The following is a 27,354-nucleotide window of genomic DNA, read 5'->3' on the forward strand; positions in this document are numbered from 1 at the left end:
TACTTGACGTACTTTAATCATGTCGTACTTGTCGTACTTTAATCATGTCGTACTTTCAGCATGTCGTACTTTAAGCATGTCGTACTTGTCGTACTTTAATCATGTCGTACTTTAAGCATGTCGTACTTTAATCATGTCGTACTTGTCGTACTTTAATCATGTCGTACTTTAAGCATGTTGTACTTTAATCATGTCGTACTTTAAGCATGTCATACTTTAATCATGTTGTACTTTAATCATGTCGTACTTGTCGTACTTTAATCATGTCGTACTTTAAGCATGTCGTACTTTAATCATGTCGTACTTTAAGCATGTCGTACTTTAATCATGTCGTACTTTAAGCATGTCGTACTTTAAGCATGTTGTACTTTAATCATGTCGTACTTGTCGTACTTTAATCATGTCGTACTTGTCGTACTTTAAGCATGTCGTACTTTAATCATGTCGTACTTGTCGTGCTTTAATTATGTCGTACTTGTCGTATTTTAAGCATGTCGTACTTTAATCATGTCGTGCTACAGTCTTAGCATTTCAATTCCATTAGTTTTTCTAGTCTCCAATATTTCCATTGTACAACAAAATATGGGTATTGATTTTACAGTTTATTTTTTTTAACAAATAAACAAAATAGGTTCACCTGTTGAACAACATAGAATAAATCATAAGAGTAACAGCAATAGCGTTGTAACGATAAGACAAGAAGCGTTTTGCATTCTCACTGGTGACTGGACATTAACATACAGCATAAATATTTTGATGAACATTGGGAGATATTGAAGACGAGTAAAACTAACGGAATCTTACGTCTGTAATAGGACATGCTAAAAGTAGATCTGCTTTGGAAGAGGTTGATACGTTGTCACCTGAACCGTGGAAAAACTGAATCCATGATCTCTTCAATTTTACCCAACTAGTACGTGACATAATAAAGTTAAAGTCAAAACGAGAAATGGCCATCAACTTTTGTTTTTTTTAACCAGTCGATATTCATCGGGCAAATGATCTACATATCCAATGTACTGATAATACTATATAGTAAAGTCTGAATTCTATTTTATAAATTATCTTTCCCTGAACTAATAGTGAATATCAGCAACAATTATCATTTTTATTATAGATATCAGAATAAATTCTAACACTTATGATCGCCCGTTGTTTATCCTTTCAGAATGGCTAATATAAAAATAGGATGAAAACTGGAGATAGTGTGAATTAACAATAACAAATAGTAACCAAAGAAACACATTTGTGATTTTATTTCCATGCCCCGATTTCCCTACTAACCTTAAAATTGTTTATTATTTTTCATGTACGTTTGAACTAAAAGAAAAAAAATCATTATCTTCATCAGACAGGTTTGAGGAACCAGAAAGAATAACATCAATAGAAACATCACAGTAACGCGAGATACCATCTATCATAACTTGTCTTTGTTGTGTATACAGTATACAATCAAAGAAGTAATGAATTACATTTTCACACCCATTGACACATATATACGCATGTTGGATCGCTCACAACATTTACTCTATACAAATCATACTTTAAACTACAACATGAATGACGCAGTCGCGAATGTAAAATATTTAGAGAACGATTTCCAACATCAAAAAACTTGGGTAACAAGTAACGATGAATCACTAACTTGAAACAGTTACCGAGTGATTGTCCTCTGACACTGTATGGTAAATCATTCCAAAGAAGGGATGATAAAAGATTGAAATGAACTAGACAGTCAGAAGTTGGGAATGGTGTAATTTCCAGTAATTCTCACTTGATATCTATTTCATTCATGTACTGTAGGTGGAAGCAGGTTTGTTATTTAAGGTGTTAGTTTATTGTGGATTTTTTACACGAGAAAAAGTTTTTTTTTTCTGTCGGATAGAGGTTCAAGTTAGGATTTTTGATATAGTGATTGTTTACTAGAAAATGAGGGCAGACCAGTTATGATTATTGCTGCTTCCAGCTGAACTTGCTCAAGTTTGATTACATGTACCAGAGGACAGCCATCCTAAACTTCACAAGCATGTTCTGATACAGGTAAAATAAATACTTTATATATTTTCAACAAAGTTTTCCTGGTCAGCAAATGCTTGAACTTTTGAAGTACTGATACATTTTTCATGCACGATTTGTGAATTTCAGATATAAGTAATGACCATTTTGCATCTGCATTAAATTACTCCTAAATGTTTATGACTTTCAACACAATTATGAGAATCGTTACCATAAGAAATTTGTAATGGCAATACGCTTCTTGAATTAAATGTTAATAACACATCAGTATTCTGTGGATTAAGCTTAGTAAGCCGATCTCTAGACCATTTATCAAGTTTTTCCAAATCTCTGTTGACAGACCTCTCAATATCAGCACAAGACGGTGAAGAATACATTAAAGAGGTATCATAGTAAGCGTGAAATATTATTCAAATTGTCAACGTTGCCATGAATATATATTAAAAACAACAGAGGACCTAAAACACTTTCTTGTGGAACACCAGCATTTGCATAAACTATGTTTGAATATTAATCTTTTACTAGAATCTGTTGTTGTCTGTTCGAAATGTTATTTTCTAACCACTTTAATAAACTACCTCTAATACCATAAGCATTTGTGTAACAGATCCTTATGCCAAACACGATCGACTGCTTTTGATATATCGCAGAATATCAGACAAGTATGTTTTTTTTCTTCCAATGAACAGCATATATCACAATACATTTCTATTAATTGGTGAACAGTTGAATGATGGGTCAGAAAACCAGATTCTGTTTTATAGAATAACGTCAAGGGGAACCACAAACTCTCGCATTTCTATGACCAAGTGTTAAGCAAAGCGTAGCCGAACTGACTACAATACATCGTTATTGTCTTGTGCATTTTGTGTCTATAATCTGTATACCATCTCGTCACACTATTTTCGACTCTCTAGTGTACGCAGGATTATAACACAGCCGAAAAAGTTGGTCGATCGTTTACTCTCTCGTACACTACATACGTCAGTGCTAGTACACCCCACACTGGTCATATGATAGTCATCGAAACGTTATACTACAATTTCCTACTGTTTGTGTTATAAGAATTTGTATTCTATTACATCGGCGTTGTTAACGTATTGCAATTTGAAAGGGTCACTTTGAAAGATGTTATTTACGACTGTGAGTATCTACAGCGGATCAAGTTGTATTCTATATTTTTTATCTTACAGGTAAGTATATGGAACTTGTCGCATACGGTCTGTCTAGGTACACGCACTACTTAGTTGATTGATCTTTGTACCAGTGGACACCGTGGCAAATCAGCAATAACCTATTACGTCATGGGTGTCGTCGATTACACACATCGTCACGGTACATTGAACTTTACCACATTTCTGACCGATCACCTGTGTACGACAACTACGCAAATGCGTCGAAAGTTATATTATTGGTCACAAAAGTTGTAACAGATTAAATTTTACTACTGTTCATTTGAAAAAAAGTAATGTTCCTTTCGAATATAATGTAAATAAATAAATACACACACAACAGGGTCAAATTTGAACGAAATAAGAGATGAAAGCAGTTTCATCTCCGCTCTGTTATACGCCTCATGTTTCAACCTTTTAAGCAACAACAGAAGCTATCGAATGACAACGCCAGTGATACCTGTTTAATATTGACATTCATTATGTCAAACAATAACCCTAACTTTAACAGTTCGTCAAAAATCAGGAAGTGTCTGCGTGGTGCTGCCACCGTCGACATGCGCGTGGCTTGGATTTTGTGACAGAAGGGAGGATACTCTTAGCAGTTTGTTACATTCTCTTTTCAGAGTTGTCGTTCTTAAATATACTGACAACGATACAGTAAAGTCACCTTTTATCGTCTAGTTTTGACTACTTCATGTCACGTGATCTAAAAATGTCGGACTGTGTTGACAATTCAATGCACAGCTGATCGCTAATGAATTAACGATTCATGTCGATAATGAGTCGTTGTTTAATCTATCTTCATCTTGTAAAGTGATATTTCATTTGATCACGTAGAATAAATTTCAAAATGATGCGATCAGTTCAGAATCCGGACTATATAAGAAGTGATGAATACGAAGGGGAGGACGTTGGACTGTTATCTGGAGAACAGCAAAACACATCGCGGAGGGTAATAGGTAATGTTACATAGCAAATCCTGGATAATAAAAAATTACATCTTAATCCTGATAGGATAATCGACCAATAAGCAACGTTGCGGTACCGGAGTTTGCGAATAATCTGTTTTATTATAGATAAGAATAAAAAAAAGACCCAAAACAAGTTATTTATCAAAGTTTAGTTGACCAGTCATGAGGTAAACCATTAACAGGTTACGGCATTATTTAAGAATAGCTAACTTACAACAGTAGCAGAGCACAATATGCAGGGCAGTATAGTATTACACATCTCTGATATATGTAAGCTGAACTTTGGCATGTCGGGACATTGTCAAACATTATCGGACATTTGATAATGGGTTAGGGGAATATGTCCTGACATTGTCAAACATCCGATTTAAGTGAGTCCCAAGAAGGAATCCCAAAAGGGATAACTTTGGTATATACTCTCACCAGAGTCTTCAGTGGAATACCCAAACATAAAGTTTCAGACACTCCAGATACATAGTGAAATCATGGGCATATAATGCGGCATTGTATGTCACTGGTGAAAACTTAACTCCATCGAAACTTGGTAAATATTTACTAAGGTAACTGAAGATCAAACTCATTGAACTTTTTTCAGCAATAAAACCAGGGAAGTCATGCCCTTTCAATCAAACCTATCTGGTTTATACAGGTATATCTTAACATGACCTACATAACTGCTACATAAGCTTACCCGGTCCCTTTGACCTGTTGGTGATACTGGTATGTTGAGTGATGCACATACACAATTATACACAGAAAATTTAAAGTGATATAAATGAAAGTGTTTGCTGTTTTGTTTCTTGATCTTTGTGCAATGATTTTTAAAAATATGTGCTAATTTCTGCATTTCTGTCGAGCAACCAAAAGGCCTCTAGCATATATTACACAAACAACGAGTGGTGGAAACAATATTTAACACTGTATATGTATATACCAGCCAACACATTCTCCTTTTAGAGGTGTAGCAAAATATAGAAAATATTGCTCTAGCTTGCCCAGTGTTGTTTATGATTCATAACCACATTTTTTCATGGTGATTCAGTAATTGTTCAACTACTGTTTAAGATTACTGACATTAGACTTTAGTTGAAATAAATGTTAGAAAAGTGTCAAACATCAAAAGAATTCTTGACTTGAATCAGAGACATATATAACATATACATCTGTGTTTGAATGTACCTTTTATGTATTAGTATGAAAAACTGTGTATGATTTGTATAGTTTAAGGCAATACCTACAAGGAAAAAAATTCCAGATTTATATGTTGATGTATGGGCTCAAAAACATTCAAAGTCAATGGTTGATGTATCTGGTGAAATTGGTCTTCCTTGCTGTGTGCCCCAGCATTATGCTAAAGTTCCATTTTGTCTTGTAAATACCAAGATGCCCTAGGGCAGGTCAACCACCGCCTAAGGCTAGTGTGAGATTAATTATTAGTCAATCTATACAATTTAGCATATCAGTGAACACACTGGTTTTTCAGCTCCACTCATAGCCATTTTATAGTTTATTTAGCCTGCATTTTGTTATTGACTGCATATTTAAAATATCTGGAAAGATGATTACCTATACATATGCACAAATTGGAAGAGAATATCATAATATTCTCATCAAGTTTTTTTATTTTAAGGGTCAACATGGTACGCCTCAGTGTTCCTTGTGGTCAACGCAGCCCTTGGTGCGGGTTTGCTCAATTTCCCTGATGCTTATCACAAAGCTGGTGGTGTAATGGTGGCAGTTATTATACAGGCAGTAAGTGCGATGATCAAATCAGAGCAGTTAAGTTGACTAACCATATCTATTCTTCAGCAAGCCCATGTCTTGTAATATGCCCACCATGTGTATTGAAGTTCATCTAAATTGTTAGCAAACTCTAATTTTCCATTGATATACAATTGAAAAAAAAATTCTTAGGTAAAAATTTCTGGAAATTTAAACAGCAATATCACAGCATTATGTATATTTTATTAAAAAAATATTACTTTGGTGTTGATAAGTTTTCCTACACAGAAAGGTAGATTATTTCCTTTCATTTTATATACAAAAAAGATGTATCTATGACAGCAAAGAGAATATATTTACTCACTTACCATTACCTGTGTTTTAATGTTCTGTTGTAGATATTTTTGGTGTTTGTGGTGGTTGCACTGATGATCCTAGCCTACTGTTCCGATATAAATATGACAGATAATTATCAGGATGTTGTACTGTCTGTTTGCGGTAAAAATGCCCAGCGTTGTTGTGCATTCACCATCATGACATATTGTTTTGGAACATGTATCACTTTCCTCATCATTATTGGGGACCAATGGGAGGAAGGTAAATAAGTATTGCCATAAAAACAATGATGAAATTTCTACAAAAATTATATTTTATTAGGTCACCTGAGACAAAGTCTCATGGTGACCTATTCTTATCACCTTCATCTGGCATCATACGTCATGCAATCCAATTTCCATGCAATTTTGCAGAAACCTTCCCTGGCCAAAAATGAACCAAAATTGTGAATTATACCATTCCCAACACCAAGGGGCCTAAGGGGTGGGGCCAAAAGGGGTCAAAATGACTTAAATTTCAAACATCTTCTTCATGAATGGAAGCATCTTAGGTGTTGTAACAATATGTGAATTTCATAGCCCCAGGGTCTCACATTACCCCATGGGGAGGGGGTAAAGTTTCCTATAGTTTATATAGGAAAACTAGATTTTTGAGCGTAATTTGTTTAATTTTCATTGGATTTATTTCAAACTATTTTATGAGTGAAGGCTGACTGCATGATGGTATGCCCATATTGATTCTGGCAGATCTCCAGGGACTGATGGGTGGGGCCAAAAGGGGTCAAATTGATCTAAATTTCAAAGATCTTCTCAACACCAAGATATGGTAGAATCAAATGCTCTTTATGAATGGAAGCATCTTAAGGTGCTTTAATTACCAAAATGAATTTGACGTTTTTCCTGGGGAGGAATATTTTTTTAGATTTAACTGTAATTTTCATAGAAAAATTGCATTTCAAGCATAATGTTGGTTATTTCCCACTGGAAATAAATTTGTGAGAATTATCAATGTAGGATGACAGTTTTGATGGTATGCATGTATTTACACTGTCTATATTTTCATGACACTTGATAACTATTCTTTAACCTTTATATTCAATATTGCTTATCTCAGATGACCGTCAAGGCTGCTAGCTAGGCTTCTTGTTTAAAAAGTTGAAAGAATGAGATTTAATATCACAGGCAGTGATTCAAACTCCAAAGTTTGCACTGCGTATTTATGCTGCCGTAAGGGAGAGCGTATTGTCACCACTTTGTTCATGTGTTTGTTCATCTGTCTGTCATAATATTGTCCAGGGCATATCATAAAAGCTATGAGAGCTATCAACATGAAACTTCATTGGTACATAGATCTCGATAAGGAGAAGTGCAGTGTACACGAACCATAACTCTGTTTTGCAAAATGTTGGAGATATTGAGACGGTGTATACATTGGTCATACTAAGAGAAAGTGCAGTATACTAAATTCAGGGCCTGCAGCTTCTTAATTACAGAATTATTGCTTTATGATTAAATTTTGTATCCAAAAAAGTCAGTTTTGGGGGGCATTTATCACTTTCACTGATACTCTTGTTTGTTTTTTTTATTTCTTGAAAATTACCTGGAAGATTACTAATTCTCTATAAAAGTTATTTTTCTAGTTTGAAAAGTCTATAGCTCAATAATTTAACAGGTAGCTACCAGTCATCACGATTACCCCAGTCTCTACTCTTATAGTTTGTAGTATAATGCAAGATAATTTTCTACAGATGTCCCATAAAAGTTATAAAAGATGTAAAGAGTATACTTATATACATATGCTGACTTATGAAAACCTGTAGACTTTTTTTTATTGGGAAGTTCTTGCACATTTTACTGTACCAGATTTGTGCTGGTGTGCTTGCATGCATACCTTATTATACAGGAGTGTACACCTTATTATACAGGAGTGTGTACACCTTATTATACAGGAGTGTACACCTTATTATACAGGAGTGTGTACACCTTATTATACAGGAGTGTACACCTTATTATACAGGAGTGTGTACACCTTATTATACAGGAGTTTGTACACCTTATTATACAGGAGCGTGTACACCTTATTATACAGGAGTGTACACCTTATTATACAGGCATGTGTACACCTTATTATACAGGTGTGTACACCTTATTATACAGGAGTGTACACCTTTTATACAGAGGTGTGTACACCTTATTATACAGAGGTGTGTACACCTTAGTATACAGGAGTGTGTACACCTTATTAAACAGGTGTGATGTACACCTTATTATACAGGTGTGTACACCTTATTATACAGGTGTGATGTACACCTTATTATATAGGAGCGTACACCTTATTATACAGGTGTGATGTACACCTTATTATACAGATGTGTACACCTTATTATACAGGAGTGTACACCTTTTATATAGAGGTGTGTACACCTTATTATACAGAGGTGTGTACACCTTAGTATACAGGAGTGTGTACACCTTATTAAACAGGTGTGATGTACACCTTATTATACAGGTGTGATGTACACCTTATTATACAGGAGTGTACACCTTATTATACAGGTGTGATGTACACCTTATTATACAGGAGTGTACACCTTATTATACAGGAGTGTGTATACCTTATTTAGTAGATACACCACATAAATTAAGTTTTAGTTGTGTTCTTTTAACTATCATCATGTACAACATGAAATGACTAATGTTGAAACAAAATATTTTTTAATGATCCTCTGGCAACATAATCATATTTTTTCCCCTTAATTTCACAATATATATGATTTCATAAAATGTATATGTGATTATTTATTATGTTTCTGCAGTGTTCCTATTCACTGTAAAGGGCATGTACTGTGACCAGCACCCCTGGTATATGGACAGGAAGTCAACTATCTGTCTATCTTCATTGTTTCTTATCCTTCCTCTGTGCTTTCCTCGAAGAATAGACTTTTTGAAATACCCTAGGTATGTATCACAAGACTAATGTTACAGTAAGTCCACTAACTTTGTGACAGCCTCAGACACCATAAAAGGCTTATTATATACATTTATCTTTAAGCTTCTCATTGCTAAAGAAAAATGATAAATTAGCAAATTACCAAAGTTAACAGTTAAAAGTAAATAGAGAAATTATACATTTACTGTACACATAAAGTTATGTAACTATTAAACTACAAATTTTGTTCTTCACATTTCTTAATTTTACTGGTTATCTGTGATGAAAGGTCACAATGATTTTGAGTTCTAAGACTGAAAAAAAACTCAAAATAAACTGTGTTTCATGTTTTCCCTACTGTTCCCATTTTTTTGTTTCTGAACCTAATTTTTTTTTGCAAGATTATGGCATAATTACTCAGATAATTCTCCATAATGATTTTGTTCATCATTGTAGAAGTACCACTACTATGAGGCAAATTCACTTAAACTCGACTTTTTTTATACAGGCTAATGTATTCTCTTGACACCTTTCTTTAAGATGGTAGTGGCCAGACCATCAAAAGTAATTGTAAATGTAAGATACATTTTGTTATCTTTGGTGCCAAGAAAAGCTTTTTTAGGTCATCTGACCCTTGACCCACTTTCTAGGTCACAGGACCTGTTAAAATTTTTAAACAACTTCTCAACAACCAAAAGGCTCAGAATGCTGATATTGGGTCTCTGGCATGCTGGGATGAAGGGCTACCAAGTTTGTTCAAATGAATGACATTGACCCACTTTCAAGGTCACAGTGGTCAAATATGTAAAAATATACAAACAATTTCTTCTCAATAAGCAAAAGTCCAAGAGTGCTGATATTGGGCCTTTAGGGTGCTTGGAGGAAGGGCTCCCAAGTTTGTTCAAATAAATGACCTTGACCCACTTTCTAGGTCACAGGGGTCAAATATATTAAAAAATATACAAACAACTTCTTCTCAATAAGCAAAAGTCTAAGAGTGCTGATATTGGGCCTGTAGGATGCTTGGAGGAAGGGCTACCAAATTTGTTTAAATAAATGACCTTGACCCACTTTGTAGGTCACAGGGGTCAAATATGTTAAAATTTTTAAACAACATCTTCTCAACAACCAAAAGCCTCAGAATGCTGATATTGGGTTTGTAGGATGCTGGGATGAAGGGCTACCAAGTTTGTTCAAATGAATGACCTTGACCCACTTTCAAGGTCACAGGGATCAAATAACCACTTTCTAGGTCACAGGGGTGCATGGATGACATGCTACCAAGTTTGTTAAAATATACAAATATGTTAAAATATACAAACAACTTCTCTTCAATAAGCAAAAGTCCAAGAGTGCTGATAACGGACCTGTAGGATGTTGGGATGACATGCTACCAAATTTGTTCAAATGAATGACCTTGACCCACTTTCATGGTCACAGGGGTTAAATATGTTAAAATATGCAAATGACTTCTCAATAACCAAAATGATTTGAGTGCTGATATTGGGCCTGTAGGATGCTTTGAGGAAGTGTTACCAAATGTGTTCAAGTGAATGACCTTGACCCACTTTCAAGATCACAGGGTTCAAATATGTTAAAATCTGTAAACAACTTCTTCTCAGTAACCAAAAGGATCAGAATGCTGATATTGGGCCTGTAGAATGCTGGGAGGAAGGGCTACCAAGTTTATTCAAATGAATAAAGCCCACTGTTTTAACGGCAGACTCACTGTTGTTAGAGTTTTGCTTGCCTTTTGTCAGATGACTGTTAAGGCCCATGGGCCTCTTGTTAATTTCTGAAATTGACAACCAATATCAAATGTATATCTTGAGTCTAATTCTACTTCTCTGTAAATACCTAATGTTAAAATTCATATTCAATTAAAAAAAATAGGGACCAAAACCAAGTTTATTCATTTGATCACTGAAAACATTTAGAAAAAAAAGGAAAAGAACAATTCTACAGAAATAGAATACCACAGTACCAACACAATGCATGGAAAATCAAAAGTGGATATCAGACAAATAGATACTTAAAAAGACACCAAAAGTGAGAATTGTACAGGAGTGCATTTCCAGACATGTAGGCATTTTTATGCATCATTTCTGAATGTGATCAGTTTGCATTGCTTTGACAATTGTTAACAACACACTTCTTATTGTATACGCCCCTCCCTCACCCTCAACCCTCCACAAACATGTTTGGGCAGGGCAATGTAGGGAATCTCCTTGTGTAAATATCTTGATAACACATATGTGATAGTTAATTATACCTGACATGTTGGTATAAACCGTCCTACAATCAATATGTGTTACTTGAATGGTCAGTGTTAAAGGCAAGTAAACATTGATAAAAAAATGCCTACCAACAATAATTTTTTTTAGTCAAAAACTGGAAACAGATTAGTTTTCTGGGCCTAATAGACCTTCATCATTTTGGATATAAATTGGATTGTTTGATAATAACTTCAGCATACTTTGAAATTTACAGTGCCCTTGGTGTGGTTGGAATATTATATGTAGTTGGATTGGTAACTTTCAAATACGTAACTCCTCACCCAACTCCAGATCACATCACCACAGAGTAAGTAGTCAAGATACCAATGATTTCACTTAATGTAATATCTGTTAATGTCACAATCTGGTTAATATTACATTTTTCTATTTATACCACCAGTTGCAATTTCTTTTTCTGATTTTTCAAAAAAGGGGATATATAATACTTCGTAAGAAGTTTTGGACAAACTCATACACAAGGATTTTATACATTTACATTAATTAAAATTTGTATTGTATTTCTGTTGACAGACCAAAACAATGGATGGATTTGTTCTTAGTTGTACCAACAATTTGTTTTGCTTATCAGGTAAGGTACCCTGTTTGGTGTATCTTTATAAAAAACAGTTGAAAGAAAAATTCCCTAATGAGTTAATGATGAAAATATCAGGGCTGAACAGTCATTATCATGTATTGTGTCACTGTGACCTTAGTTTCCAATGACCCCAAAGCCAGATGTAAACACTCTGTCAAAATGTTTAACAATTGGTTTTTGGGTCAGAGGATACTCGAGTTTGATTAATATGAAGAAATAAAAGTATGACTGAAAGACGAAACCATGCAATAAATTATTTAATTTTTAAAATAGAACTAAGACGCCAGGAATTTGATTGGCATTTCAGTGCCACGTGAGTGTGATACCAATATACTCTTGTATGAAGAAGCGAGGTATGAAGGAGTTCGGTAAGACAATTGGCTGTGCTATAGCTTTGTGTATACTGACGTATACCGTCGTAGCTGCCTTTGGGTACCTGACCTTTGGAGATGCAATCACCACAGACATCTTACTGTCATACGACCCAGACCCCTGGGTTCTTGTAGCTGTCATCCTTATCGCTGTGAAAACCTACACCACTTATCCCATACTGCTCTTTTGTGGCAGGTGAGATTTATTCATAATAGTTAAAAGGAATGACAATGTTTGAAAATACTCTAGACAATTAAATTTATTTGAATCAATTTTAATAAAAGAAGGTTTTGTTTTCTTTCTTTAAATGAAGTGTATATACTGTTTTTAAAACGTGTTGTCTTGAAGATTGGTATGGAAGTTCATACTGTAATGCACATTATTTTGGTGTTGACCACTCAGATGCTGAATTTTAAATTCTTTATTCAGGTGTGATTGGAGATAAGCCTATGTCTGTCTCAGTTACAAGTATGTCAATGTTTTGACAAATGATATAATACCTGAAACCAGATGTGTTTATGAAACACTATGGCCCCGGTTGCAACAAATTTCTGAAGTGGGACATTAAAACTGCTGTGTAAGGCAAGAGCTAATTGAATGCACACTTTTTTTATACACTTATGTTTTACTGTGCAATAGTTAAAGCCAATGTTTAAGTTTTTCAAAAGTAGGTCAAAGTTCATGGTCAAGGTCACAGGGTTAGGAAAGTCCTTTTCATTCCTGGCAAAAACATCCACGCAGAGATTAGAGAAGAAACAAAACTGTCTCTCTAATTTTTAAAGTCAAAATTGTTTGAAATTTTTGTTTTATATTGTCTTGATCAGGGCAGCATTAGACTGTTTGTGGGTGGATGTCCATCGCATGACTACGGAACAAGTGGAGGCCACAGAGAGATTTAGGAGAATCATTGTAACGATGCTATGGTTTTTAGCGACCCTGGCTATGGCCATATTTATACCCAATATCGGAGTAGTCATTCAGATTCTTGGTGCTTTTGCAGCAATATTCATCTTTGTTTTCCCAGGTATGAAATTTTTAAACATGACTAACATTTTTCAAAGTGAATTAAAGATTAAAAATTAAAGAAAAGAAATAAATGAAAAGCAAAGAAAATAAAAGGAAACAAGTTGATTTGTTAAAAGGAAAATTATGCAGTACAGTGTAATATTTTCTTGAGAATTCATATATAATCTTGAAAATGCTTGCATGCATGGAGATGTATATTAAGACAATTTTTAAGAGCCCTAAAGGCAAATTTTGAACAAATAAGACCACAGACCAACAAAAAGTTACGCAATGCGTATTTCATCATGTATCTTTGCCAGGTAACAGATCAGTTAGCCATGTTCAGGTGTCCAACTGGCTTAAAAAATAAACTTTATTTATTTTACTACAATTGCAGAACAAGTTTTTTCAATTTATATTAATCACTTTTGTTGGCATGGATGAAAGTGTGTGAGGGGTCTTTCTGTGGAAGGAATCAAACCCGAATGGCTAGGTGCAAGACAAGTTTGTCACCACTGCTCCACATGACCACCAGATGCAATTATCAATTATATTACCAATTTCGTCATTGACTCAGAAAATTTGGACAAAAGTGGCCATAAGGGAAGTTTGTCTGATTCCTTTTACTCATTATTCAAACTATCTAATTACTATTAAGGCCACATATGTCAGATATTTCATTAAATTTGTCTTGACATTTTAATGTTTTCTTGCCAAGGCTCATATTTTGTAGAATCTTATATAGAATGAAACTCTTTTAAAATTCTATATATACTGGATGTGCTGATATTTTTGTACATTACAGGTATGTGTATGGTGAAGGCTGTTCAAATGAAAGCTAATGGAGTCTGGGATAAAAAATTAAAAGCTATGATGATGTTTGCATGTACTTTCATAGTCATTGGAGCGTTTATATTTGGTTTAACTTTAACACAGTCAATACTTACTGACTCTGGTGGTGTGAAAGCCGACAAGTCAAAATATACCTGCTGACAACAGTTTGTTTAAACCATAAATATGTAAGGATTTGAACGTTATGTAAATTTTATGTATTTATTTATGAAAGTTTTTTGTTAGGAATACCAACCAACACTAAAGAAAAAATATTTGAACCAACTTTTTTGTTTCAAATGATATTACATGATCCATTTGTATTTCCTCGCTCTTTGATTCTTAAAGAAATCATATTAAAATTAAAAAAGTAATAATAGACATTCAGAATATTTTTGATGAATACCTGTGTTCCACTGTTTATGGTATTTGTATGACACAGAAAAAGCAATTCTGATTATCATGTATAGAATTCTTAAGTAATTTTTAAAAAATTTTTGTTAATATGTTTTAATGTGAGAAATCATTTGTTATGTGCTCTGTTTCATTTGTATGATATTACAAGTGAAAATGATCATTTGAATGATATTGGGCCAGTAGTTCAAAGATATGCTCATCACTTTATTTCACATCTTTAAAATACATGTAGCCACAAGTAAGTTGTGATTATAAAATATTCCAAACTGTTGTGACTGATTGCTATGACAATAAATTCATTATTATCTCCCTTTAATTATTAAGGTTATTGCTCTACTTTTTATTCAATGATATTTTCTAATTTTTTGTGTGAATCCTTTGTTTGATCTTAATATTTTATTTTGAAATTGTAAATAATTCTACACAGAACTTGTCAGTCACATTCCATTTTTTAACCTTTGGTGAAGATCTGAGGTGATTTGTGTTTCTCGGGACAGTCTGTGTTGATGTGGTCATGTTCTTGGTCAAGGCACTGGAAAGCATGTGGAGGTCCTCTTGTGTTCAGTAAAGTATCAACACTTTGAGGAGACTCCATCTCAATATGACCCTGGCTGTTCATGGGGCTATAAACCTAGCAAACAAAGCTTTTGGATAATTTTTTTTTTTTTTTTTCAAATTTATTGTTTTTTAAAAAGAATGGCAAGTATGTAGCTTGACATTTTCTTGTAAGAGGGTGTGGAGTCAACACTGTCATGTTTCTAAAGTTTGATAGTTGATTTCTAGATTCCTTAATGTATAAATGAAGGTATGACATTTTCCAAATACTCATGTTGTGTAGAAATATTGAATACATGAATAATTACTAAATGTAAGATGTTGTTTGTTGTTTTCATGTTTAAAATGAATTTTTTAGCATTAATCATATTGATTATAATGACATTATAGAGAGAATTTCATGAACTTTTCCAATATATTTGAGTATTGCTTATTTATGATTTGTATGTCAACAGAGTTACCTCCCTTAGTTGGTATTCATCATTACGAGGCACTAGGTCAGTATGATAGGCTCCAGCATACAAAGTAACTGAGTCAGTAAACTTATTTCAAGATCTCCATTTATTATTATACCTGAGTGATTTAGAAATTCAATAGAGCATCAAGTTTGATCAATATGAGATATGAATTATGATATTAAGTGAAATCTTTTATTTTTTGGTAGAATTTTTTTTAGACAGTGATGGTATTTGCATTGGTTATAGTTAATGATGTTAATTTTATCAGAACATAATAAAGTGCTTATTTAAATAACCGTAACTCGGTTTGTTAATATTTCACTCAACCTTAACTAGGTTTGTTAATATTGCAATCAACCTTAACTAGGTTTGTTAAGATTTCACTCCACCAAATAGACACAGAGAGAACTTACAAAAGTACTTACAAAAGTATCTTTCCCCACCAGAAAAAAGAACTTGTTCATGTTGGTCTATTTAAGAAGCTTATGGATTGAATAATGTGTAGTACACAAACCATTCTGCAACATATTTTTAAAATGATTATGCATTATTGTAATTTTTTCAGTTCATTAATTTTACTTTGAATGGATATATATCTTTTGTCAGAAAATTTCTGCACAAGAATATTAATTTTGATTGGTTGTTTTTCTTTTTTTAAACACTGATTCATTTAATAATTGCATTTTATTTTGATAACAATCTTTGTGTTTTTTAAAACTTGAGATATATTTTACTTTCAGTTGTATTTGATGTTGTCAGATTACATCAGACATATCAGATTGTTCAATGAGATCAGCAGGTGCATAGCCAATTGGTTCTGAGTATGACAGGTATGAATTTGGGTGCAGGGACTTGGCCTTCTGCTTAGGGTCTCGGGGGCAGACCCAACCGACATTCCTCCCCACCCTATCCTCCACCCTCACCCCTCAAAAAAACAACCTGGTAAAGAATTGCAATGATTTTGGCAAATAATATTTTCAATACTTTGTTTTTCAAAGATGTGTATGCAGCATGTACTTGCATAAAGGCAGTATGTGCTCGGTCAGTATGTTTTTATTGCAATCATGATTTGTCTGTCGTCGTGCGTCGTTAACTTTTCACATATTCGACTTCTTCTCAAGAACCACGGGATGGATTTTGACCAAACTTGGCACAAAGCATCCCCATTGGAAGCCGCTTCAAGTTTGCGAAGAAAAAGGGCGTGGCCCCAATAGGGGCCCCAGGAGGGGGAAAAAGGGGATAAAATTAGGTAAATTTTTAAAAATCTTCTTCTCATGATCCAACAGTCAGATTAAATTCATATTTGATATTTAGGGTCATGGCAAGGTCTACAAAGTTTGCGAATGAAAAAAAATTCGGGCCAAAAACGGCCCCACTAGGGGACGCTCAAAAGGGTTGAAAATTCAACTTTGACCGATTTCAACCAAATTTGGTAGACAGAATACCTTAGTGAAGGACATATGAAATTATGTTGAAAAAAGTGATAATGTCCCCTTTGGGGCCCATATGGGGTGTTAAAGATGCCATATGTAAAAACCTTCTTTAAATGACTTCTTCTCAAGAACCAGTGGATGGATTTTGACCAAACTTGGCACAAAGCATCCTCATGGAAAGCCGCTTCAAGTTTGCGAAGAAAAAGGGTGTGGCCACAATAGGGGCCGCAGGAGGGGGAAAAAGGGGGTAAAATTAGGTAAATCTTTAAAAAATCTTCTTTGCATGAACCAACAGTCAGATTAACCACTGGGTTGATCATGTCTAAACTTGATACGAATGTTCTACACAAGGTCCTGGCAAGTGTTTTAACTTTTTGGGGTGATTCAAAATCCAAGACATTTTGGACTTCCTCTCAAGAACCACTGGGTGGATCATGTTCAAACTTGGTACAGATATTTTACACAAGGTCCTGCAAAAGTGTTGTTACATTTTTGCAACATTTTAAAATCCCCAGATTATTGACATATATTCCTCGGGTGACCGTTAAGGCCCCTTGGGCCTCTTGTTATGTATGAGACCATATTATCCTGCAGTAAAATGAGGTCAACATGGAAAGTTTGGTTTAAAGTTCACAAGACAATGAAATATCAAGTCTAGTAATTGTACCGGACAGCAGTAGATATGGGTGGGCTTATTGTCAGTTAAATTCAGTTGTTATTAATGACTTTCTCATATTTGTTTGTTTATGTAGTCATGGTTTATTAATGTATGTTGATGTGAAATTTGTTTTATGAATTCTGTCAATTTATTCAACCTGGTGCCAAAATGTCATGATTTGAGATTATATTTGTAAATCCATGTAAATTGTAAAACTTACAGATTTCCTGACAACTGTTATATTTTACAGATATCTTTTTTAGCTGATTGCAACTTGTAATACTATTTTCCATGGATAAAAAAGATGCTGTTGTTTGGTTTTACCTTCAAAAACTTAAGCACATTTTAAAATATATTAGAATTGATGGATGTTTAGAAGATGAGTTGATAAACAAAATTTGTTATCACAGATTAAACATATCAAATGAAAGAATAATCTTTTTCAAATTATTTCTTCAGATTTTTTACATGTAGAAAATATTTTATTATGTCCCCCAAACGAAGTGGGGGGACATATTGTGTTTGCTCCATTTCTTATTATTATGTCCCCCAAACGAAGTGGGGGGACATATTGTGTTTGCTCCATTTCTTATTATGTCCCCAAAACGAAGTGGGGGGACATATTGTGTTTGCTCCATTTCTTATTATTATGTCCCCAAAACGAAGTGGGGGGACATATTGTGTTTGCTCCATTTCTTATTATGTCCCCAAAACGAAGTGGGAGGACATATTGTGTTTGCTCCATTTCTTATTATTATGTTCCCAAAACGAAGTGGGGGGACATATTGTGTTTGCTCCATTTCTTATTATTATGTCCCCAAAACGAAGTGGGGGGAGATATTGTGTTTGCACCATTTCTTATTATTATGTCCCCAAAACAAAGTGGGGGACATATTGTGTTTGCTCATTTCTTATTATTATGTCCCCAAAACGAAGTGGGAGGACAAATTGTGTTTGCTCCGTTTCTTCTTCTTATTATTATCTATTGCCATAATAATTTGTCTGTCGTTGTGCGTCCTTAACTTTTCACATATTCGACTTCTTCTCAAGAACCACTGAATGGATTTTGACCAAACTTAGCACAAAGCATCCCCATGGGAAGCTGCTTCAAGTTTGCGAAGAAAAACGGCGTGGCCCCAATAGGGGCCCCAGGAGGGGGGAAAAGGGGGTAAAATTAGGTAAATCTTTAAAAATCTTCTTTGCATGAACCAACAGTCAGATTAAGTTCGTGCGTCGTTAACTTTTTAGGTCAACTGAGCCAAAGGCTCATGGTGACCCATTGCTATCCTGATTTGTTTGTTGTCGTCCGTCGTTGGTCTTTAACTTTTCACATTTTCGATTTCTTCTCAAGAACCACTGGATGGATTTCAACCAAACAAAGTATCCCTATAGTAAGATGCATCAAGTTTGTGAAAGAAAAGGGTGTGGCTCCAATAGGGGCTACAGGAGGGGGCAAAAGGGGTAAAATTAGGTAAATCTTTAAAAATCTTCTTATGAACCAAGTATCATATTTTCCCAAAATTCAAAATTAAAGATTCTTCAAGTAAGGACTACAATGTTTGCGAATGAGAAAAAAATTGGGTCATAAACAGGCCCTCCAGGGGGCACTAAAAGGAGTCAAAATTCAAAGTTGACAGATTTCAACCAAATTTAGTATATAGGGTCCCCTAGTGAAGAACATGTGACTTTGAGTTGAAAAAAAGTGTCTGAGGGGTTCTTGGGCCTCAAAGGGGGCAAGAAGGGGTCAATAAGATTTTTTTTTGAAAATGGGTTCTAATGGCATTGACCATGTTTTTTGGTTACAACCACACTAAGCACAAAGCATCTGTGTAATAAGACACATTTAGTTTGGGGGAAAAAAGTAATGGCTGCAATAGGGGTCCCAGGTGGGGGTAAAAAAGGAGTAAAATTAGGTAAAGTAAGCACCTTTAAGTTTACAATAGAAAAAGGTGTAGAATTTGTTAAATCTTAGCAAATCTTGTTAGTAGATGATCTTTAGGGAATGGACTGTAAAGTTTATGAGAATAAAAATAACTGGTCCAAAATTAGCTCTTCTGATATTTGTTACATATTAATCTTTAATAAAGACATGTGTGTTTATGGCAACCATATAGGCGAGAAAAAATGTGTAGCCAGATCTTTCATCAAACCCGGATCTTCTTACTCGCTGAACATTCTATGTTCTGAGCTACATGTATAATATGGTTCAATACCTGTGGTAACACTATATTTCTCAGCCTTGATACATATATATTCCTGTCTCAGAAGTACCACAAGATTTTTTCACATTGTTTTATATGAGTTATTTTAGTTGGATGCCTTATTGCATTAGGCAAGGAAAAGATTGAAAGAAAGAACCACTGGGTGGATCATGTTCAAACTTGGTACAGATGTTTTACGCATGGTCCTGCACAAGTGTTGTTACATTTTTGCAACATTTTAAAATCCCCAGAGTATTGACATATATTCCTCAGGTGACCGTTAAGGCCCCTTGGGCCTCTTGTATTATTCTTATTTCTTCCACTTTCTTCCGCCGGCGTGGTTTCCGACGCGTTTCTCAAAAACTATTGCATGGAATTTAACAAAACTTTACACACATATTCATACATGCGAGGAGGAGTGCAGGCTACTTGAATGTTTCCAATCGGGCATCTAAGCGGTCAACTGTGGTCAAAATTTGGCCAAATTTTAGGTGTTGTCCGATTTCCGGGAAATTGGTATATATGTATTAGGTGGCACTATAGAAGCAAAATGGCGCAGTCCATTTTTCATACGGCCATCTATCGGTCATCTGAGCGGTCAGCTGTGGTCTAAATTTTGCCAAATTTTAGATATTGTCTGATTATGTTTAAATGGACCATTGAGAAGTACGTAATATTGAAAGTAGCAGACACAAAATAAACTCTTTTTCATACTGAGGTAAGGACACTTCTCTTTATACCAAACTAAAAGCATCGCCATGCTTCTGGTGTTTTAAAAATTTATGTTCTCATTTCCATTCAAAATTGGTGTGTTCTTGTTTGGCATGACTGCAGGTCTGATTATTGTGATCATTTACTGCTGAAGGGGTCGTTTGGGGGACATTTGTAATGGTCCCCATTACAATTAGTACTTGTTGGAGTATTTGTTTATTGGAACAAACCAGCTTGTTTATGTCTTAAATAATATTTTTGGCATTAATTATGATGGTCATGCACATATTATAACAAGCCTTCAGAGGTCCCAGGCTTCGATGAGATCAACTGAACAAAACTTCCTTCATTTTACAACAATTGCAAAATAAGCTTTAAGTTTATATCAATCACTCTTGTTGGCTTGCATGAATGTGTGCGAGGGGTCTTAATAAAGGAGGAAACAAAAGAACCTTTGGAAACTCCATTTGATACTAATTATCATGAAAACAAGTATTTGTTTAAAACAAACAAATTATGACAATACTTGTCATCCTTTCATCCTTGTAGTATTATTAAATGTTTATTACATATACAGTATATGACGTTAGTTTCCTTAAAAGCAGAAAGGCTTTTTACTTGATGAATATGTTTGTTAGTCTTCCATTGATGAGATAAGACCAAGAACTGCATGCAATGAATTTGTGCCATGTGGTTAAATTTGTCATTATTTTCGCTGGAAAAAATTGTCATTTGTATTCATGTTTTACAAGAAAAAACCTCATCAAACACTGTTAGTGTATTTGTTCATTTCTGACTTGTGTGATATTTTTAATGTTGATTTCAAACTGAGAAATGGAATAAATGTTCAATCTATGCAACAATGACATTTTAACATCTGTTTTTATAAACATTTGTAGTGTTCAGCCCTTGATGATATTTTGTCAAAATTTCAGTCTCTTCATACTCAGTTATTCTAACCAGTGAAATGGCAATTCATATACTCACAATCATCATACACTTTATATTTCTAATTACTACAAACAACATAACTTAAATGGTTTCAAGGAAATTGATAATGTAATAAACAAGTTTTGACCAAAATTTCTCCACAGAACCAAATTTTTTGTTGTTAGGAGTTCATTTAAAGGCAATAAAACAAATTTCCATATTTCACTAATAGTGTGAAATAATTTTAAATTGGCACAGTTCCTTACATATATCTTCTGTTTTCTGACAAAGCAGAAAATTGTTTCAAAAATTCTTTTTGTTCAAAATGTTTTAGAATTCTGAAAACAGGCACTCTATGCTCATTATTTTGATTTTGTTTTTGTTATTTCCCTGGCTCTCATCTTGTGAACTTGACATTGTCTTTAGCAAGATTAACATGGTGTATCTAATGAAGCAGAAAGCACAAAGGAGTATGTATGATTTTGGTCAAATTTGGCCCCCTCTTCAAATTTGATGAAATACCTATATTGAGTAAGGATCAAAATGCCGAAAAATAATTTTAAAAATTAATTTTTTAATATGAGCGCAGTCTTGAACAAGTTTTTCCTTTTAACACAATGACTTTATTAAAATTTTTATTTTGTAGCATCAATATGAAACTTGTTCAAGCCTGCGCTCATGGTAAACTTCAGTAAAAGGTACCCACGAAATGGGGGAAATCACCGATTTTCGTGTTTTTTGTCAATTTTCAAACAGCTATATTAAAAAATTGGTGATATTTTTTAAATCTTGAAAACAATTCTAGAATCATGGACACTTCCATTATTAAATGTCTTCACTCTTTTGATTTTCTGAGACAGTTTTTCTCCGTAAAATATTGGGGGTACATAGGTACCCAAACCATACATACTCCTTTATATGGAAGATTCAGATGACCTTTGTGTTAATCTTTTCATTTTTCATCTGTTGCCATAACTTATGAAGTCTGACCTAGAGTCAAGGTTTCATTACATGTTGATAGTGGGTTTTTTGTTTGTTTTTATCTTGCCTGGCATGAAGGGCCAAGTGAGCTTCAGGGATACCGCGTTGTCTGTCGTCTGACATATCTTTAGGGAAAGGGGAACAATTTTTGTGTAAATGGTGGGTCTGACCCAACCGAGGCATGAGAGGCAGGGCCCAAATTGGAAAATCTACCAATTTCTTTAAAATCTATCTTCTTCAGGAATTGCAGGATATTTTTTACACCATCAACAATTCATTTGGATCTTTGGGTCTTTGAAAAAGTTGTGATCCCCACTGAATAACTATAGCATTGCTGAGCATCAGGAGATAAACACAATCAAAGAAGTTGGATATATATTTGAAAGCAACGAATTAGGCAATGATAGAAATGGTTGAAGAAATGTAAAGTTTTGCATAACTGATTTAAATATCTAGTTGAGCAATACAGGCCCTCTGGGCATCTTGTTTCAAAAAGAAGTTGGATATATATTTGAAAGCAACGAATTATGATAGAAATGGTTTGTAATACTAATTACTCTAATACTCTATTAGATGGTGGGTTATTCAAATCGCCCTGCGTCCGTGGTCCGTGGTCCGTCCGTCCGTAAACAATTCTTGTTACCGCTATTTCTGCAAAAGTACTGGATGGATCTTTCTCAAATTCCATATGCAGTTTCCTCTTGGTTCCTAATTGTGCATTGTACCTTTTTTGAACTGATTCGCATTCAAGATGACCGACAGGTGGCCATCTTGTATTTTGGAAGTAAAAGTTTGTTACCGCTATTTCTGGAAAAGTACTGGATGAATCTTTCTCAAATTTCATATGCAGTTTCCCCTTGGTCCCAGGTTGTGCGTTGTACCTTTCTTGGACTGATTCGAATTCAAGATGACCGACAGGTGGCCATCTTGGATTTTGAATGTAAAAGTTTGTTACTGCTATTTCTTGGAAAGTACTGGATGGATCTTTCTCAAATTTCATATGCAGGTTCCCTTTGGTTCCAAGTTGTCCATTATACCTTTTTGGACTGATCCGAAATCAAGATGGCTGACAGGCAGCCATCTTGGATTTTGAGAGTAAAATCTTGTTACTGCTATATCTGAGGAAGTCCTGGATGGATCCTTCTGATATTTCATAGATATTGGTTTCCCTTGGTCCCTAGTTGTGCATTGTACCTTTTTTGGACTGATTTGAAATCAAGGTGGCCCACAGGCAGCCATCTTGGATGTCGACAGTAATACAGCACAAGCATATTGTCCATTATCCACCTGTAACTGACTGATATCTAATAATACTTTGGGATCTTTTTCAAATGATATTTGCAAATAGGTGCTTAATAAAAATATCTTGTGCCATCATTGAGTACATTCAATGAAGACCAGTTCATGAACATTTACAACACCTGTAACAAACAAACAAAAAATAAACAAATCTTCAAGAACTGAAAACAGATCCTCAAATGGTGGGCGCCAAGATCCCTCTGGGATCTCTTGTTATTGATGTTGGTCTCATTTTATATATTGTAACAACAACAGAAATTAATTTATTTGACATTATTCATTGCTTTTTTTGCAGATCATTTGATTTCAGTTTAAGGTATAAGTTTCCTTTGTAAGCGCTTATGTTATTCAGAAGAGATCCATCGATATGACGAGTGTATGTCGAATTACTTGTCATGTGTGTGTTAACACTATTCAACATGTATGTAACTATCTTGGAATGGCGAATTAACAATGAATAAGATATACAAACAGTTTAGTGGTACGTTGTACGTGAAGGTCGAGTTAAGCTGTTAATGTAGACGAGTATGCAGTGATATCAACATCTTGAATAGTTTTCCCTAACGAAAACACAAGTTTATCATATAAAAAAAATACATGTTGTGAGTTTCGTCAATGAATTCCATTCCATAATGAAAATAGGAAGTTAAAAACGACATAACAGTTTGATCCTTATATATACTCAACAAAAAAAGAAAGGTTGACATGTTTCCTTGGCGAATACCTGTAAATGAGTGAAAACAAAATGGCGTTTGTGCAATATTAGAAAATGGTAATGTGGTACATTACAAAATCCAAGGGGGTTACAAAAATCATTCAAGCGTGAAAGTCTGTATTAGCGAAAGAGCTGCACGAGGTTTTCTGCGACTAACTTGTATCGTCGCTTGAATTTCATAAACATTCAAACTGACAACTGTTACTTAGATCCTAAGGACTTAGAAATCACCGAATCTTGCTATCTATCAACTTTATCATTATGCCCCGGCTGTCACAAGTACAGAGAGAAAGGGCTGTAGGCATGATCCAGGCTGGGGAGTCTCGCCGTCGATTTGCACGGCATTTTGGTTGCAGTGTTAAGACAATTTGCCAGTTGGTAAGTCGTTTTAACCAAACTGGGTCAACATCCGATCGTCCCCGTAAAACGACCGCCATGGATGACCGTCGTATACGAATGATACACATACGCAATCGATTCGTAACCGCAGTAGAGACTACAAGGACATTGTTCGGGCGTCGTGTGTCTCCCCAAACAGTCCGCAACAGGTTGAGGGCCTACCAATTGAAAGCGCGGCGTCCCTACACTGGCGGCGGAAGTGTAATGGTTTGGGGTGGTATTTGTGGGGGGACTCGTACCAGGCTTGTTGTGTTAAATGGCAATTTAACCGGCATTCGATATCGGGACGAAATTTTAAGACAGTGGTTCTGCCATTCTTAAGGCGCCATGGCGTTGGCGCCATTTTTCAACAGGATAACGCACCAGCGCACACCAGTCGCGTCAGCAGAACTTTCTTGCAGCAGAATAACGTACAGGTGTTAGATTGGCCATCTAAATCACCTGATTTGTCACCGATCGAGCATGTCTGGGACGTTCTTGGGCGACGCTTGAGAAAACGTCAAAATCAGTCGTCAAACTTGCCGGAGCTGGCCAAAGCCTTGATCGCTGAATGGAACAACATCTCTCCTCGAATTATCCGCCGGTTTACGAGTTCCATGTGACGACGCTGCAATGCTGTTTACTTCGCAAACGGTGGCCATACCCGTTACTAATGGTGTTACCTTTGAAATTGACCCCAACGTCCTTTACAGTCGAATAAAATCTACTGAACGCAAAGCTTTATAATGAACCATGACTGCAGTTTTATCAGAATTGATCAATTACTTTATTCGTACATGATTGGTAAGGATTTATGAAGGGGTTAATTAATTAATCACAGAATAAAGTAGTGTTAATTTTCTTTTTTTGTTTAATATATATATGCGAATTGCATGCTGGAACGTCTTGGCACAAAACACAACAAGCATAATATCGATGATATTGTCGGTTTCTTCTCAGCATAGTTCAATTTAACCATAATGTCAAAACTTCATATCTGAAAAGAAGATTATAATCGACTTTGCTCTCTTCGTAAGTTTTAAGTTGGCACGTGACGTAATTTGCCATTAAAGTGTAAATTGTAGAAACTGTGTTTTATGTTCTAATATATATTCATTCTTAATCTCATCAGGTTTTCTTTCTGAAGCTACACTTGAACCTTGATTGCAGCGATATTAGTATTTGTTTAGCAGTGATAAATAATATATGTTTAGCAGTGATAAATAATATGTTTACCAGTGATAAATAATATGTTTACCAGTGATAAATAATGTTTACCAGTGATAAATATGTTTACCAGTGATAAATAATGTTTACCAGTGATAACTAATATGTTTACCAGTGATAAATAATATATGTTTACCAGTGATAAATAATATGTTTACCAGTGATAAATAATACATGAGTGATAGTGTAACTCCATGTGGAAACAACTATTGCTAAAACGTAACCAACTTTGTGGATTATGTGTCTTCTTTAACAACTGTGTACATGGACCAGACAAGTCTTTTAATCTTCTCCTACCCTGTCGAATGACAGGGAAACGCAGACGTACAGTCTAGAGACAGAAAGGTAGGAGGTGCAAAGGTAGACCTTGATCTGATAGAAAACAGTGGCAGAAAGGCAAAAGGCACAACCTTTAAATTGACAGACCTTGTTTTGATGGAAAACACTGACAAGAAGGTAGAAGGTGCAGCCATTAGATTGACAGACCTTGTTGTGATAAAAACACTGAAAAAGGTAAAAGATGCAGCTTTTCGATTGACAGACCATTCTTAGATTGATGAGAGAAATGTAGATAGTGCAGATTTGCGGTGGACAGATAGAAAACACAAAGATCAGTTCACAAGGCCTTAGCATATATTTCTAAATCCATATTATTGTTTTCATTTAATCCCAATATCCCGGTGTTTATGTAAGATGCCATTAATTGACATATAAACTCACAGCAGTTTCGGAATATTTAAGTTGAAAAAAAACTACGGAGAAGTTTTACGGTCGTCATAGCAATGGGGACTATTTGATTTCCTCGTGCGATATGAATTATGACGTGTTTGATCCTTATTAGCACGCCTGTAGTTTCACTGTTCTTTTTTGATTGACCTCATATTGGTACAACACTCCTTAATTGGGAACTGGCCGTCGATGAAGCAGCACAAGCTTTCCTTTCCGGAACTTTTCAGAGGCCTCCATGTAGATCTTCCTTTTGTTCATTTCTTGTCTTATTTTCGTTTTGTTAACAAGTTTGTATTTCTTCGTTGTTTTTTATTGTCAGCATATTAGTTTTGAAATAATAATGAAAAACGGTTAGGTCTTATAAATGGTCTTTATTGGACCTGACCGTCCATCACAATATTGCGTCCCTTAGCAGCACCAGGCAATTCGACTGTG

General features: G+C 34.9%; 1 protein-coding gene across 1 annotated transcript; it reads left to right on the forward strand.

The window, feature by feature from the left end:
* The first annotated feature begins 4,002 nt into the window (after window positions 1-4,002).
* Window positions 4,003-14,507, forward strand: LOC132548708 (sodium-coupled neutral amino acid transporter 7-like). Its single transcript, XM_060212587.1, has 9 exons — window positions 4,003-4,150; window positions 5,793-5,914; window positions 6,283-6,481; window positions 9,036-9,177; window positions 11,639-11,731; window positions 11,956-12,013; window positions 12,327-12,586; window positions 13,216-13,415; window positions 14,202-14,507. The coding sequence occupies exons 1-9, from the start codon at window positions 4,042-4,044 to the stop codon at window positions 14,387-14,389; spliced, it is 1,371 nt and encodes a 456-aa protein (XP_060068570.1). The 5' UTR covers window positions 4,003-4,041; the 3' UTR covers window positions 14,390-14,507.
* Window positions 14,508-27,354: the final 12,847 nt, after the last annotated feature.

This window comes from Ylistrum balloti, unplaced genomic scaffold (genome assembly GCF_031769215.1).
Source record: "Ylistrum balloti isolate Yb309-2 unplaced genomic scaffold, AGI_CSIRO_Ybal_v1 Utg370024, whole genome shotgun sequence".
Lineage (NCBI taxonomy): Eukaryota > Metazoa > Mollusca > Bivalvia > Pectinida > Pectinidae > Ylistrum > Ylistrum balloti.